The sequence below is a fragment of the Marmota flaviventris genome, chromosome 3 (assembly GCF_047511675.1).
Source record: "Marmota flaviventris isolate mMarFla1 chromosome 3, mMarFla1.hap1, whole genome shotgun sequence".
Taxonomy (NCBI): Eukaryota; Metazoa; Chordata; class Mammalia; order Rodentia; family Sciuridae; genus Marmota; species Marmota flaviventris.
The window spans coordinates 97,212,945-97,229,122 of NC_092500.1; the positions used below are offsets into that span (position 1 = coordinate 97,212,945).

The 16,178-nt window shown below is 37.0% G+C and overlaps 1 protein-coding gene across 3 annotated transcripts in view; it reads left to right on the forward strand.

Moving 5' to 3' along the window:
• Positions 1–2,601: 2,601 nt before the first annotated feature.
• The window catches only part of Lrp6 (LDL receptor related protein 6), a 190,762-nt gene continuing 177,185 nt past the window's right edge, over positions 2,602–16,178 (forward strand). For all 3 annotated transcript variants that reach the window (XM_071610133.1, XM_027955944.2, XM_071610134.1), the window contains exon 1: positions 2,602–2,925. In XM_071610133.1, the coding sequence (XP_071466234.1) occupies positions 2,871–2,925 (55 nt within the window). In that variant the 5' untranslated portion in view covers positions 2,602–2,870. The remainder of the gene's footprint in view (positions 2,926–16,178) is intronic.

The following is a 16,178-nucleotide window of genomic DNA, read 5'->3' on the forward strand; positions in this document are numbered from 1 at the left end:
CATCCTCCTGCCTCAGCCTTCTGAGTTGCTGGGATTACAGGTGTGTTCCACCATGCCTGGCATGTCCTAACTTCTGTACCAGATCTTTCTGCTGTGTATTTCCAATTGAATGCCATACAAATATCTCCCATATTAAAGACCCACTGTGTAATTTATTATTCCCTCTCTTTAAAATGCTTTTTATGCATTTCTTTTCTTATTAAAATGAAACTCCCATTATACTGAGGTACTTAGAAACCTGGAAATTCATCCTAGATTCTCTCTTCTCTGTTGATAGATTTATATGTATTGATTTGGAAGTATAGTTGTGATAGTTTACCAAGTTCTACTGTTTTGATCTCATGTTTTTCAAAACCATATCTTTTTGAGTGTCAGTGCTGTTGTCCTGACCATTCCTTTCCCAGATTTCTCTACCATATGCAAATATCTTCAATGTCTACATTGTCAATAGGTTGATATCTAAAACTCTAAGCTTGGCTTAAAAAGCTCTTCATTATTAAACCCAATGTCTATTTAGTGGTCTAGTCTCATTTCCTGACATACCATAAAAGCACTCCATTTAGCTATGTGGCTTTACTTTCAAATCCCCCAGCTCTCTAGTAATTCAGCTTTGCACGTGCAATCCTGCTTGGAACACCTTGTCAGTCTTGTTGTCCTGGCAAACTCTAACTTATATTTCCAGTCTCAGTTCTATAGTTATTTCCCCTTCTCCAAATGGTCTAGAAAGACTTCAGTACTTTCTACATTCAGCAATTTTTACATGTTTAATTATTTGATTAATTAGTGTTTCCAAACTAGTTTGTAAACTTCCTGAATGTATGGACTATGATTGCTCTCATCTTTAAATCTCCAATACTTAATTCAGGGGCTGGGGACTGGCATTTAATATATTCTTTAGTGACTGAGAAAAAGATTAATTTTGTAATAAGAACAGCATCTTGGTTATGGCTTATGCCTAAGCTCCAGATTTTCACTTAAGTACCTTTAAAAAAATTGTGATAAATATATAATGTGCTAAAAGAAATTGAAGAAAAGTATATCTTCATCCTAATGCCTATTTTAGTGCACTTACTTCTAGTCTTTGCTCAAATATGTGCTATCTCTCTGTAGGCTTATATATTTGTATTATATATATATTTTATATAACTGTAAATAAAATTTATGTTCACGTTCCACTTTTTTTTTCTTCTTTGTTTTTTTGTGCTGGGCATTAAACCCAGCCCTTAAACATGCAAATACTCTAGCACTGAGCTATGCCCCAGCCCCACTTTCACTTTTTAAAAGTTCAACTAATTGTAAACATTTTCCAATATTCTTGCACAATCCTCCAAATTGGGTTGGTCCTGCTAGTTACTACTTACTTGAGTGACCTTGGGTAAGTCACTGAACTTCTTTCAGGTTCTCATTTTCCTCCTGTGTGCAATGAATATAATAAATAACAAAACCTGTCTCACCCCCGGGTTGTTTTGAGTGTCAAATATGATAAAGTGTGTGCAAGCACCAGGTGAACTCCAGTGTCACTAAGATATTAGTAACACTGGTAGTAGCTCGCTTCCTTGCCCATCTGCCTGCAGGTAAGGGCGTGTGACAGCTGGGCAGAATGCACTTGATGTCTCCATTATGGTTAACTCTTAGAGTGCCACAGCCTAGACTGAAGTCGGTTGGGTGATTTCATGAGGCGTCCAGGCCGTTACTCATGTATGCCCAGTGCACTTGGAACGGCAGAGGATATGCAAAGTTTTATTCTGGGAAATTCTTTTCTCAAGTAGAGAATTGATCATCAAAGCATACCAAACATTCATTATTAAATGCGATTTGTAAAATGCCCAATGCAGTCTTGTCCAATTGCCATTTGGTTCTGCTAGGGGAGCTGACGCCTTTATCTTGGAATTTTATCTGCCAGTTTATAAACCTTTAGTCTTTGTCAGGATTAACTCTGGGGTTAAGTCTGTATTTCCAAAAACCCAGGATAAAATAAAAAATCTGTTTTGAGTTGGCGTTTCACCTGACCCACGTTTAAAGCTAGTGCAACCAGCATTTTTCTTTTTCTTTTTAAGAAAAGAGATGCTTAAACCAGTTTCCAACCCTGAAGACGGGGTTCATCGCTGGTGACAGGATCCTCCGCTGCTCCTGAAGCACAGACACGCGGCGCGGCAGCAGTTGGTCCCCAGCCCCCGGCCCAGGTGACTGCCTGCGTGAACCCCGAGCCCCACCTGGCTGCGCCGCCGCACGCCGCACAAAGAGCGGGGCAGGCGGCGGCCGGGCCAAGCCGCAGAAAGTAGTCCCGACCACGCCGGCTCCAATGTTTTTCGACGTCGCTTCACGCCCTCCGCGGGGAGGGCCGGAGCCACCGGACCGGGAAAGAATCCCATCGGAATGCGCCGCCGGGCGGCCTCTCCCCTCCAGCAGACCTCTGCTCAGGCGGTACATCTCCCGTGGTCTCCAAGCACAAGCGTGCGCACGGGTCCCCACCTCTTTTCCAACCTGCGGGAGAGGCGGCGCTGAGGGAGGGGGCCGGCAGCGCGTAGGGAGACCTCGTCGGCGACCCTTGGAGGAGGCCGGGAGGCTGTATCCCTGCGCGCTGCGCGAGAGGAAGAGACTGAATGAGGAGCAGCGCGGGGGAAGTGGGGCGCCGGGGGAGGAGGCGGCGGGATGGGAGCAGACGCTGGCGTCGCGCGAGCCCGGGGCAGAGCGGCGCGGTAGAGAGGGCGGCGGCGGCGCGCGCGGAGCCTTGACGTGCCCCTTTCTTTCTTCTCTCTCTGGAAAGCATGAGCGTGCAGACCTGCCGCTGCGGCGGCCGCCCGGGCTCCTCGCCTCCCCCTCTTCTGGCCGCCCCTCGCCGGTAAGAGTAGAGAACGCGAGAAGGGAAGATGGGGGCCGTCCTGAGGAGCCTCCTGGCCTGCAGTTTCTGTGTGCTCCTGAGAGGTGAGAAGAGTGGGGGGACCGGAAAGTTGGTGGGATTTTGGAAAGGGGGGTGGCCTTGTTTTGTGTGTCTGGGGGGAGGGGAGGGAAGAAGGGAGGGAGAAGACGGGGAAGAGAGCGAGGAGAGAGAGGCCTGGTGGTGGGGAAGGAGAGGGAGAGAAAGGGGCCCGGGAGAAGGGGCTGTGCGCACCGCCTGGCCACAATGCAGACCCCTGCCTGGGTTTCCAGACTGTCTGGACAAAGCTGAGCCTAGGTCTGGGCTGCTTGTCTTGGCGAACCCCTGGCACCCCATTCTATCGGAATGACTGAGTGTCTGTGTACCTCTTTGCCTGGAGTTTCTAGGGAAAAGGGTCTTTGTACGTATTTTGGCTTTAAAAATGTTTGAGCCCACGGTGCTTAATGTTGGCTTCTCTCTCGAAGCCCTCACCTTTTCCATGTCTCTTAGATGAACTTTTAGAGCCCTCTTACTATTTTTCCGGACCTTGTTACAACTAATAATTGGCTTCCGTTTGGGGAATAGTGATCCTGGGTGAGAGCACAGTTGGAAAGTGACTTCGAGGTTATAGGTCGAGCGTTTCAGCAATGGGAATCATCTGAGCTTCAGCCCATAATAAAATACAAACGTTGCCCTCGTAACCCCTGGTATTCAGGACTTGCCCCTATTTTCGGAGTATGCAATTGTACAGTTGGCACCAAGTAGGGAAGTCGTCCTTGTGTGACGAGGAGCCTATCCTGGGAACTAAATTATCATTCGCTGTGCACTCTTGGGGACTGCTTGGCACTTTGGTAAATATTGCAGACCTCCCTGGATAATTTGCTCTGGGAACCACTCAGGTTTAGTGCCTCTGTGATGTTTTGAATTGGACCGCAAAGCTGACACATGTGCTTTGACTTTTATTTTGTGACAGTTTCTAAAGTATTTTGACTAGCTGGCAAGATTGTCCACAGGTCGGCTCAAGTCTGTTAAGAGTTGAAGTTGAGATGACACTGATGCTATCAAGCATTTACCAGCAGAAGAATTTAAGTGCTGCTTGATGCAGTGGCTTGTAGTTTTGGTTTTCTTAATTTTGCTTGTGTTCATAGTCAATTTTTTTCAGGTATGGGACTTTAGGAAGCTTTGGAGATTTTTTTTTAGCCATTAATTTAACAAGCTAAACTTTGTTAAGTCCTCTAAAACTTAAGAAGTTTGTAGAACATGGTAATAAATAATTCTGTGGTATAAATGTGATAGGTGTGTCATTTCTGTGTGTCTATATGTATTTTTGATGAGAGTGCCTTTTTTTTCAGAAGGAACGTTTACTTTCGCTGCTCTTCTGCACCATTATTATGTTTGCATATTCTATTTATACTTAATAATAATTATGTCTTGTAAGCATATTTTGAATTGTCTAGTTTATATATATATAAACTCATGAAAGATAGTGCTTTAATTTTCATGGCAGAATACTTAATTCAGTGTTAGGTACTTGAGGAATTTAATAAGTGTGTATTATTTTAGTACACCCTTCACTGAAAGATTTTGCTTTAGCTGTGAGAAAGAATTATATCTGATATAAGAATATGTATTTAAGACAGAAATTGATAGAAATTAAACAAATATGACACCAGTGGATTGTTAAGTGTAGGGGAAATTAAATCCATAACCTGCATACTTCTGGTTCCCCAGTTGTATTTCTTGGAGGGGAAGGGTGTGATGTAAATGCTGTTTGTTTATTTTAACACCAGGTTTAAACCCAGATTTAAATTTGTTCATTACTTGAGTTTAGAGAAGTAGTTATATGTTTTGAAGTAATAAGAGCTGAAAGAGTTAATAGGAAGTCTCCTTTGTACTACCAAAGCTTTCAAAAGTGGAGCTCTTACTTTAGATGTAGCATAATAACCGTATAAAGTGGTCTTTATATTTAACAGTATTTAATGTGAGTACATATCATTTGAACTAAAACTCTTTTGATGTAAAAATTTTTTTGTTCATTATTTATATTGTCGTGACTCCTTGATAGTGTGTGTCATCCTCTGTTTTGGTAGTGATACCTAGTCAACCTTGGACTCCAAGGAGAAAAATATTAATTTGTTTTAAGGTCATTTTTCTGAAGAGTTGGAGCTTTAACATTGGGTATGTGATGGGGTGTGAGATCGTTTAGGAAACCTGTTGTCCTGTAACCTTGTTTAATCAGTAGCTGAAAGCCAGGAAATACTATCATGATCCAGGCTGCATTCCTTTCCCCATCATCAGGTAGCAAAATACAGTGGAAAAATTGAGGGATTTTAACACCAAAATCTTGATTTTTAAACCAAAGCTTCACTACTTCTTAACTTTGTGGTTTTGGTCCATTCAGTTTCTCTGGGTCTCAAGTTTTTTTATTTGTGAAATGTGGGTGATGATAGATATATGTCTGCCTAATTTGCAGGATTATTTGACATATTAAATAAATGAATTTAAAGTGCTTTACAAGTTTTTTTCCATGTATGTAAATATACCACTGAGCTGTATCCCCAACTCTTTGTTATAATCTTTGATTATTTGTGGATGTAACCTGAACTGCTGGGGATTTGAGGTTTAATTTGTGATTGATTGATGAATTCTTAAAGGTAGATGGGATCTCGGTCATGCGAGTTTAACTACTTCATTCATAGGTGGGGAAAATGCAAGATTCAGAGATATTCATAATGTGGTCAAGATTTTACAGCGAATGAATTAATGGTAGAGCAACGATTTATTATTCTTTCAGCAAATATGTATGAGATACCTACTATACAATAGCTTCTGGTATAGTGGTGAACAAAACAGACATGGTCCTTGTTCTGATGGACTCTGCAGTTTAGGTTGCCATTCTTATCACTCTTTTTTTCCACCCAGGTGCTGTTTAGAGAAAATACTATCTCTGCTTTTTGATAAGAATTATAAGTTTTGAAATACCATCAAAGTGTATATTTTAACCTTATTTGAGGAGGCTTTAGTTTTGTAAAAATTCTTTGCTGATTGCTTTTTTTTTTGTTTTTGTGGGCTGGTGGTAATGGTACCAGAATAAAGCAATAAAGCACTGTTGTCCAAGTTTGTTTTTCTATACAAGTGATCTTTTTAAGGCCCCTTCCCGACTTTAAAATCAGATATTTTAAATTTTTTTGGGAAGAAGAATGAATTTTGGAGTGGAAATCAAAAGAACAAAGTTATAGTTCTGTTTTTCCTTAGCTACTTTGTGACCTTGGATAAGTTACTGTCTTTGTTAGGGTAAGGAATCTATAATTCATATTATCACATTAAGGGCTCTGAGAGATCCTGAAGTAAAAAGAGACCAGTTTTAACTTTGTTTAATTTCATATTTCCCATATTTGACAATGAAAATTTTTATAAGTTCTTTTAACATGCCACTGGACTTCTGCTCCAAGAAATACACTTGGAGAGTGTCTCTGAAGGTAGTATGGTGTTGTCATAGTAGACATTCAATAAATGGTCACTATTAAGATGGCCACATTAAGAGAATAATGCTTAGAAAAGACTAGTAAAACATTTTAAGTGCCTGTTATGTTCCAGTAATTGTTTTTGGCAATAATTTTAGACCAGTGGTTTTTGAACTTCAAAATTTTTTCTGCAACGAAAACAAAAGCTCCATAAAATGCATTTACTTCTGATATTTTCTGTTTTGTTTTATATAAAATATGATGGCCAAACTTTTACTCTCTAAAGGGTAGCAATCCAGGGACACTGTACCACTGAACTATATCCCCAGTCCTTTTATTTTGAGACAGGGTCTAAGTTTGCTAAAACTCTGTTGCCTCAATCTCCTGAGCACCTGGGATTATTAGTGTGTGCCCTGTTAAAGCTGCATCTGAACAATGCTTTTTAAAAAAGGTGATGATTATTCTGAATAAGCTAGAGATAGATAACTCAGTTAATTATGATACTTACTTAAGGGTTGAGTATGGTAGAGTCAGGTGTGTTGTAATGCACAACTGTAATCCTATCTGGGTAAAGAGGATTGTGAGTTTGAGGCCAATGTGGGCAATACAGTGAGATTCCAGCTCAAAAAATAAAGTTAAGTATGGATAAAATCACTTTACCAAAACATTTTCTAAGTGAGAAATTATTTGGCACTGGGGATTAAACTCAGGGGCACCTAGCGGCTGAGTCACATCCCCAGCCCTTTTTTGTATTTTATTTAGAGATAGGGTCTCATTGAGTTGCTTAGGGTCTCCCTGAGTTGCTGAGGCTGACTTTGAACTAACAATCCTGTCTCAGTCTCCTGAGTTTCTGGGATTACAGGTATGTGCCACTGTGTCCAGCAGAAATTATTATTATTATTTTTTCTTTTCTAATTTATTTATTTTTTAGTTGTAGTTGGACACAATACCTTTTATTTTATATATATATATATATATATATATATTTTTTTTTTTTTTTTTTAATGTGGTGCTAAGGATCTAACCCGTGACTTACAGGTGCTAGGTAAGCACTCCAAAACTGAGCTACAATCCCAGCCCTGGAAATTATTATTTTTTTTTAACAAGAATTTAAAATTATTCTGGGACCTGGGTTGTAGCTCAACTATAGAGTGCTTGCCTAGGATGTGTGAGGCACTGGTTCAATCCACATAAAAATAATGAATAAGTAAATAAACAAATAAAGGTAAATATATATGTGTCCATCTACAACATATATATTTAAAAAAAAATTATTCCACACCAAGTAGGTTATGGGGCTAGGAGTCTTCCTCCTTATTGGAATGCTTTATTGTGAAGTATAATTTTAAATATGCTCATATATCCAACTTAAAAGATATTTTATAAGTCTGAGAAGGATGACAAGTGAACTTCATTACTATGCACTCTTAGCTGCATGTTATGTGGTCTTTATTTGTAAATTTTTTGATTTATGCTAATGAAGAAATAGTTTTTAGATGGTAAAGTTTCTTTTTTTAATATTTTTTTAGTTGTAGATGGACATAATATCTTTATTTATTTTTATGTGGTGCTGAGGATTGAACCCAGTGCCTCACATGTGCGAGGCGGGCGCTCTACCACTGAGCTACATACAGCCCCAGCCCCAGAAAAATTTCTTTATAATAGTTTTTTTTCCCCTTCATATACTGCTGTGTATTAGAGCTTTGGACATATTGGATACTGTAAATTTTACACTTAAAGCGTATAAAATATGTGAATATTTATAACATTTATACAGTCTTATTTGGAACTTAATTTTGTGTTTTGCCTAAAATCATTGGTTAGACATGGTTAAGTTATACATTTATAACTATTAGAAAGATTTCTTACACAGGTTAGATATGGAAAATAGACTATTTAGAAAAAAAATCAATGTATTTATACTGAGGTTGAAATTGAAGTGTGGATTATGTATTTTCTGGTTTTAGAATGTAACTATTGCATTAATAATAATATACTTATTCTCATATATAGTTAGCCTTCCAAATCAGTGTTCCACATCCATAGATTCAACCAACTGTTGATTGAAAATATTTGGAAGAAACACTTTTTTTCTTGTCATTATTCCCTAAACAATACAATATTTACATAGGTGTTACATAAGATATGTTATAAATTATATTAGGTAGTATAAGTAATCTTGAGATGATTTAAAGTATTTCGAGGAATGCATTTAGGTTATATGCAAATACTACCCCATTAAGGGAAAACCTTCAGATTTTGGGGTCCAGGAGGATTGTTATTACTATTATTATTTGTGGTGCTGGAGATATATAATCTCTCTCACACATGCTAATAATAAGCAAGTGCTCTACCACTGAGCCATACCCCCAGTCCCTGTGGGGTGGACCTGGGTTGGGGAGTGAGGTGAAAGGGAAGCATCTGGAACCAGTCCATCATAGATGTTGAGGGATGATTATACTTTTATCTTTTTTAGTTTTAAATGGACACAATATGTTTATTTTATTTGTTTCTATTTTTTATGTGGTGCTGGGGATTGAACCCAGTGCCTTATGTTAGCATTTGCTCTACCACTGAACCACAACCCTGGCCCCGTGATTATATTTTTTTAACCCGGTGTTTTGGAGATAAAAATCTATGTATCATAAAAATCTCCATTTTAAAGTATACAGTAGTTTTAGTATACTCACATGGTTGTACAGCTGTCACCACTGTCTTATTCCTGAACATTTTTAGCACCCTCCAAAAAACAAACAAACAAACAAAAAACAAACCACACTCTAAAAATAACTCCGTATGCCTCTTAGCATGACTTGTGGGGAAGGAGAGAAGCCTGACAAAACTTTGGTCAAGCCAAGATAATGGGTGAATAACAATAGCAATTGTGATGAACACTTCTTAGTCCCCCTGTTGCTTAAAACAAAACGTGTCACTATTAGGGATAGAACAAGAGTCATTGTGCAGTTGGTCTCATTAGACTTGGCCTGTAATGTTTATATTTGGTAGCAACAATAGTAATTTACTAGATAGGTCTTTAAAGTTTTGCTGAAAGCTTTTCAAGGACTTTTAGATTGGAGATTGGAGGGCTTTTTTTCTTTTCTGTGTGTGTGTGTGTGTGTGTGTGTGTGTACGTGTGTGTACGCCTGCCCGGCTGGAGATTGAACCCAGGGCCTTGTTCATGTGAGGCAAGCACTCTACCAACTGAGCTACATCTCTAGCCCTAGATTGGAGTTTTAAAACCCTCTTGAGGCTAGAGATGTGAGTCAGGAATTTACCTTCAGGTTTTACTTGTAGTACTTGTAGATTTGAGTTATTTCCTGCCTTGTTGAGGTTTACAAAATATTCTAGGGTTTCTGGGCCCTCTAGGAAGTGAGCATTCTTAATTCATCTGTGAAGCTAGGAACTCTGTAAGCCATTTACCTGGACAAGTTTCCCAAAAGAGCTATAAGCATGGCTCATAAAATCAACTGTAGCTCCTTTAAAGTGTCTAGTCATATCAGATTAAAGGAGCAGCACTTTCAAATATCCAAAGTTATATAACAGTGTATCCAACCAGAGGCAGACTCAGTGAACCTATGCAAATAACTATGTTGCTATGAGAAGAATACTTAATAATTGAGTTTTTGAATTCTGGAGGTGACAGGAGAAACTGAGAGATAAATGTGTGTTTTACTTCATAAAACATAGTCTGCTTATATGATTATAGATAATTTCAGAGAAGAAAGAAATGGGGTCCTTATATCCAGGAAATATGAAATTAAAATGAGCACTATTTTAAATAAAACCCATAATATTCCTTCAGCACTTTATTCAGTTCTACATAATTAACTCTTGTTCTCCTGGATCTGTGTTAGCAATCTCTTGAACTCTTCTACTTCTCTACTACTAGTTTTTGGAAATTCTGACTCATAACACTGATGTGTTCTCATCTGTCTATATGATGCCATCAGAAGAAACCTGTGCGCTAGTGTAACTGGCAGTTCTTTTTCAATAATACTTTTTTTTTTTAGAGACAAGTACTTTGACCTGTATACTTGCAGGTATGTTCAGAGTAAAACAAAACAAAAGTATCTGAACTGGATGAGGTGGTGCATGCCAATACTCCCAGACTTTGGAAGCTAGGATCACAAGCTTGAGGACTTCTCAGCATTTTAGAGAGACCCTCAGCTTTTAGGGAGACCATGTCCCAAAATAAAAAAGACTGGGGATGTAACTCAGTGGTAAAGCACCAAAGGTTTAATCCTCAGTATTTGGAGGTAGTGTGTATGTGGGGGGTGGGGAGGCAATGACAACAAAACAAAACACCCTCCAATAAAGCCTATCTGTAGATAACCAAAAGACTTCAAATAGTGTAATTAATATATTGCTGATAATTTTAAAAGTGAAAGATCTAATGAGTGGTTGTTATTAAAAAAAAACACAATTTTGATGTGGATGTTGGTATGAAAACCAACATCAAGTCAATCCTAAAAAGTTTTGATAAAATATCTATAAGCAATAATGATTAGCCTTATTTTAAAGAAAATTGCTATTACATGTAACTTATAAATATAACCTCAAGAAAACAATCCTAAAGATATGTAATGATCCTGAGTCATAGAAGGTTATAAATTTATCAAGCAGAATATATGTAGAATATAACAAGATCATTCTATTATAGAATAGAATATAATAAGATTCTACCAAGATTATCAAGTAAAAAGATTTAGTCAGTCTATAATAGGCCTTTAACATCTGTGTAATAAAATTTCATACGTAAATATGAATTCTCAGTTGAGAACCACTGACCTAATGAGAAGATAGATTTTTCAAATTAAAGAAGTAGCCAGGTGCAGGGCACACACCTGTAATCCCAGCTTCTCTGGAGGCTGAGGAAAGAGGATTGCAAGTTATTGGCCAGTCTTGGCAATTTAGTGAGACCCTGTATCAAAATAAAAAAAAAATAAAAAGGACTGGGGATGTAGTTCAGTGATAGAATGCCTCTGCGTTCAACCCCCTCTTCCTCTGCAAAAACAAACAAACAAAAATTAAAGAAGTAAAATTGTGATCATGTTAACATTAAAACAAACAAACATGGAATTACTAAAGGCACTATACTGTTGTTTAATGTCAGGCAAAGTAGTACCAGGATTCTGATCAATAGAAGTATACATCTACAATGAGAGCATCACTAAATTTCTAGGAACTTCATGCCGGTATACAGTGTCTGAAATAATTCGTATTAATAACAGTCCACCTATATAGATTTAATTTAGGGAGGATAAGCATCTCTTTTTATTTGACAGTGCTTCCCATTCAGCTTATAATGTTTTGATCAAATAAACAATTAGTTTTAACTTCTGAGTTTTACAAGGTGAAAAAATAAATTCCTTGTGATTTCCAGGGTCCCTTGGAAAATCTCAGACAGTTGTTAGTATAAAAGACATTATTTAGGATTTGATTTGAAAAGGCAGAATGTCAAAAGTTCTCAGGAGATTTGAATGTTTAAATAGAAGCATGGGTTGATGAGAAGAACTATTTGACTACATTTTAATCTAAGTGACAAAAAGATGTTTAAAAGTAAACATAGGAAGTAACATAATGGTAAGGAATCTTAGCTCTTTGGAAAGGAGTATCAGAGTAAAATCAAAAACTTATCTGTAGGTGACAAAATACTCCAAATGGTATGATTAATCTGTTACTGATTATTTTAAAAGTGAAATAGCTAGAGTGCTTATTACAAAAAGTAATGCATTTATTGACAAGGATGTTTGGTGTTTTTTGTGGCATGCAAACCAAAATCAAGTCAATTCAAAAAAATGAGAAGACGTTGTTTTTTGAATAATCAAAGACATTACAAAGTCAATATTAAGTTCAAGAAATTCTGGTAAAACAGTCTATGTCTTCCAGGGAGATTATTATTCAGAATGCAAAGACAAACCTTTTATAACCTCTTTATTAGAGCAGACCAATAATCCAGGAAAATTTGTTGTTTTATTATTATTTTTTTATTTGTAGTTGGATACAATATCTTTAATTAATTAATTAATTTTTATGTGGTGCTGAGGCTTGAACCCAGGACCTCTCCTGTGGTAGACAAGTGCTCTACTGCTGAGCCACAACCGCAGCCCCAATTTGTTGCTGTTAATAGAGAAAACCCAACTCTAATTTTGTATAAAGATATTAAAGTACATTTAAGAAAATCTTGTAAATAAACCTAGGAAATCTTAGCTGGCCTTGACCACAACAAATATAGTTCCTTTTTCATGAATTTAAAATACTTATATCCATTCAGGTTTTGTCCTATGTTTTCTTCTTTCTCATTTTGGAACAGTTAAGTCATTTATGAGAAAACTTTTCTTTTTCATTAACAAAAACTCATCCTACATACCTTGCATACAAAGTTGTTTTCCTTTCTGTACTATAGAGTCTCATTTACATGTAAGATTATAACTCAGTATAATTATAGTAACTGCTGTTTTACACAGAAAGCTATGAGGTGGATGGATAATTTTGAAACTATCCCACACCAGCATTTTGTAGTAGAGTAGCAGAGCTTATGGGATAATACAACTTTTGACAGTACAACATCTTACTGTGGCAAAACTGAGTATGTTCTTCTTTTTAAAAATTTTTTTTCATTTTTTAGGTGGACACCATATCTTTATTTTATTTTTATGTAGTGCTGAGGATCGAACCCAGTGCCTCATGCATGCTAGGTGAGCACTCTACCACTGTGCCACAATCCCAGCCCCTGAGTATGTTCTTTAATAAACTTAAATATATATATAGCTTCTCTGTAGCATAAAAATACAAGGCAGAAAACTGTATACACTTGAAATTATGCCTCAGTGTTCAGTTTTACTTAGAAATGATCCGGATATTTAACGAATATCCATGAACTAACTTTGCACAAGTCAGGTTTTAAGTCACCAAAGATTTTCGAATCTGTCTTCAAGTTCGCTTATTAAGAACCTAATTATTTTTTTTAATTTTTAGTTTTTAAAATTTTTTTTCTAATTAGTTATACACGACAGCAGAATGCATTTTGTTTCATGGTACACAAATGAAGCATAACTTTTCATTTCTATTCTTGTAGATGTTGTAGACTCACACCATTTGTGCAGTCATACATGTACCTGGAGAGTGATGTCCTTCTCATTCCACCATCTTTCCTGCCTTCATACCCAGTCCCTTTCCTCCCTCCCCTTTGCCCAGTCCAAAGTTCCTCCATTCTACCCATATTCCTTCCCCCCCATAATAGATCAGCATCCACTTATCAGAGAAAACTTTTGGGTCTTTGGATTTTTGGGATTGGCTCACTTCGCTTACCATTATATTCTTCTACTCCATCCATTTACCTGCAAATGCCATAATTTTATTCTCTCTCTTTTTTTTTTTAAATATTTATTTATTTTTTAGTTGTAGTTGGACACAGTATCTTTATTTTATTTATCTATGTGGTGCTGAGGATCGAACCCAGGGCCTCGCATGTGCTAGGCGAGCACTCTACCGCTGAGCCACAGTCCCAGCCCTTATTCTCTCTTTTTTAAAAAATATTTTTTAGTTGTTTATGGACACAATACTTTTATTTTATTTATTTATTTTTATGTAGTGCTGAGGGTAGAAACCAGTGCCTCACATGTGCTGGGCAAGTGCTTTACCAGTGAGCCACAACCTCAGCCCCTTTATTCTCTTTTAATGCTAATATTCCGTTATGTGTATATTCCACAGAAAAACCTAATTACTTTTGAAATAAAGTTTGTTAGATTAATGATTCAGTTTAGCTTAAAACAAATGGAGATGTAATGCTAGCATAGTCAGGCAAGCTGTGAAAATTTAGTAAAAACATACCCAAGTAAAATAAAGATGTATGTTTGTGTTATTAGACATTTAAAAAATTAAACAAGCAATTTATCAGTGTGGTGATAGGACATGATGTGTTTTCAGTTTACATGTTGAAAATATGTATGATGCAGATTATAAAAGAAATTTAGAGTCCTCATAGTGGAGGGCTGAGGTATGGAGGCTTTCTATTTTCGGCAAGGGGAATCAGAAAGCTTTTTATTTGGATCAAATATGAGTATGTATTAGACATAGAAAAAGAAAGGGAAAGTATTAAGATCATTTACTATTGGGTTAGTTTAGGTATAAGATCATGAAGGTCTAGAGTAGCATAGTGGTTCTAAAAGTGGAGAAGAGGCACATTTAAAGAAGAGGCACATGGTAAAGAAGAATCAACAAGATGGTAACTGGCAGACTGGGGGAAAAGGAATGAGGCAAAGATGGCTCTAAGGGACACCAATAAGATCTGGAGAATTGTACTGTAGGCTGATGAAAAATTTTTGGAAAGAAAGATGATGAATTTAAATAAATGGGAAGAAGATTGGCCCAAAAGAAGTTGTAGGCATAGAACTTAAGGTTTAACTAGAGATGATTTGGAAATTAGCTGCATAAAGTTGTTTGTTGACCAGGTGAACTTGATAGTTTTTCATACTCTGTCATTTGGAGAACCAACAGAGAAATCTTGGAATGCTATATATGGAAAGGAGGAAGGTTTAAACCCAAAAGTAAACAAACAATAACGATTGCATAGTAAAAGCAGAACATTTTACTTCAGGTAGGGATATGGCCAACAGTGTTGAATGTTGCAAAGAAGTCAAGAAAAAGAACTAGGGGGGAAAAAAACCCAAAACATTGGATTTGGTTATGAAGGCTTAGAGAAAACAGTTTCAGCTGAGTGATGTGTAGGAAGTTAGACTAAAGGAATTTATAGCTAAAAGTACATACCAGTGTTATGAATTTTTTTTGGTTAAGAGAAATACAGTTATTCGCTTGATGGTAACAGGGTAGGATGTTTAAGGCAAAATTATTGATAACAGGACCTCCATGAGCTGTTGAAGGTATAAGAAATACTAAACAACTGATAGAGCAAAGTTTCAGAGAGGAGATAGCCGAAATTTTTACTGTTGTCTTAGAGTAACTGGCCTTTGAGAATGATAACAAAGTAAGGGAGGTTAGGGAGAGATACAAAAAGTTTTTGAGAGGTATAAATTAAGATGTTGAAGATGTTTGACATTTACCTTTCTTCTTGCTTCATTGAGATTATGTGATCATCTGAGAATAAAGTATTTAAGACATGAAATTTGTCTGCAGGAGTGCAGAAAAGTTTGAAAAGGCTGCTACAGGATGTTTGGTAGGAGTTTAATAAAGGAAAACTAAAGATTCTTGAGCATCCATGAGTATTTGGTAAAGAGGTATATGATTGATTATTTGGGTTGTTTTAGGAATTCAGGAAGTAGTGTTCTGGAATGGAAGGCATTGAGTACATTGCACATATATGCTACAATCGGGGCAGGTGTGTGTGGATCCAACTTCCTCTTTAGTAGATAAAAATAATATTACAGATCAAATTATATCTTTCAGTTATCCTAGTTATTTCTGAAAAGATATTGGTGGTGATATGTAGAAAGTGTTCAAGCATCAGAGAAATGATTGTACAAGATGTACTTAGGTTTCCTTTTAATAGTGTATGGGTTATAGTCCTTTAGTAACTAGTACCTTGCTTCCTGCTTTTTTCTTTTTGGTACTCAGAAGTTTTGTGAGTCAACTTTAAATAACCAGGATTATTCTTTGGATTTAGTAGACCAAAGTTTAGTGGAAATATTAATATTTGACTTGAAAGTTAGAAAGACATTTGGCTGCCATCTAATATCATGTTCAGATTTGGTATATGAACACTCTTCCTAAGTTAGTGCCATAAATTAAGAGTCCAATAAATATTCGATTATTATCATTCTTGGGTGTTAAAGTTAAGTGCACTGGGACTATTTCTTGTTCCTCTCTAGGACTGAGCATTGTACCCCTCACTAATAGGA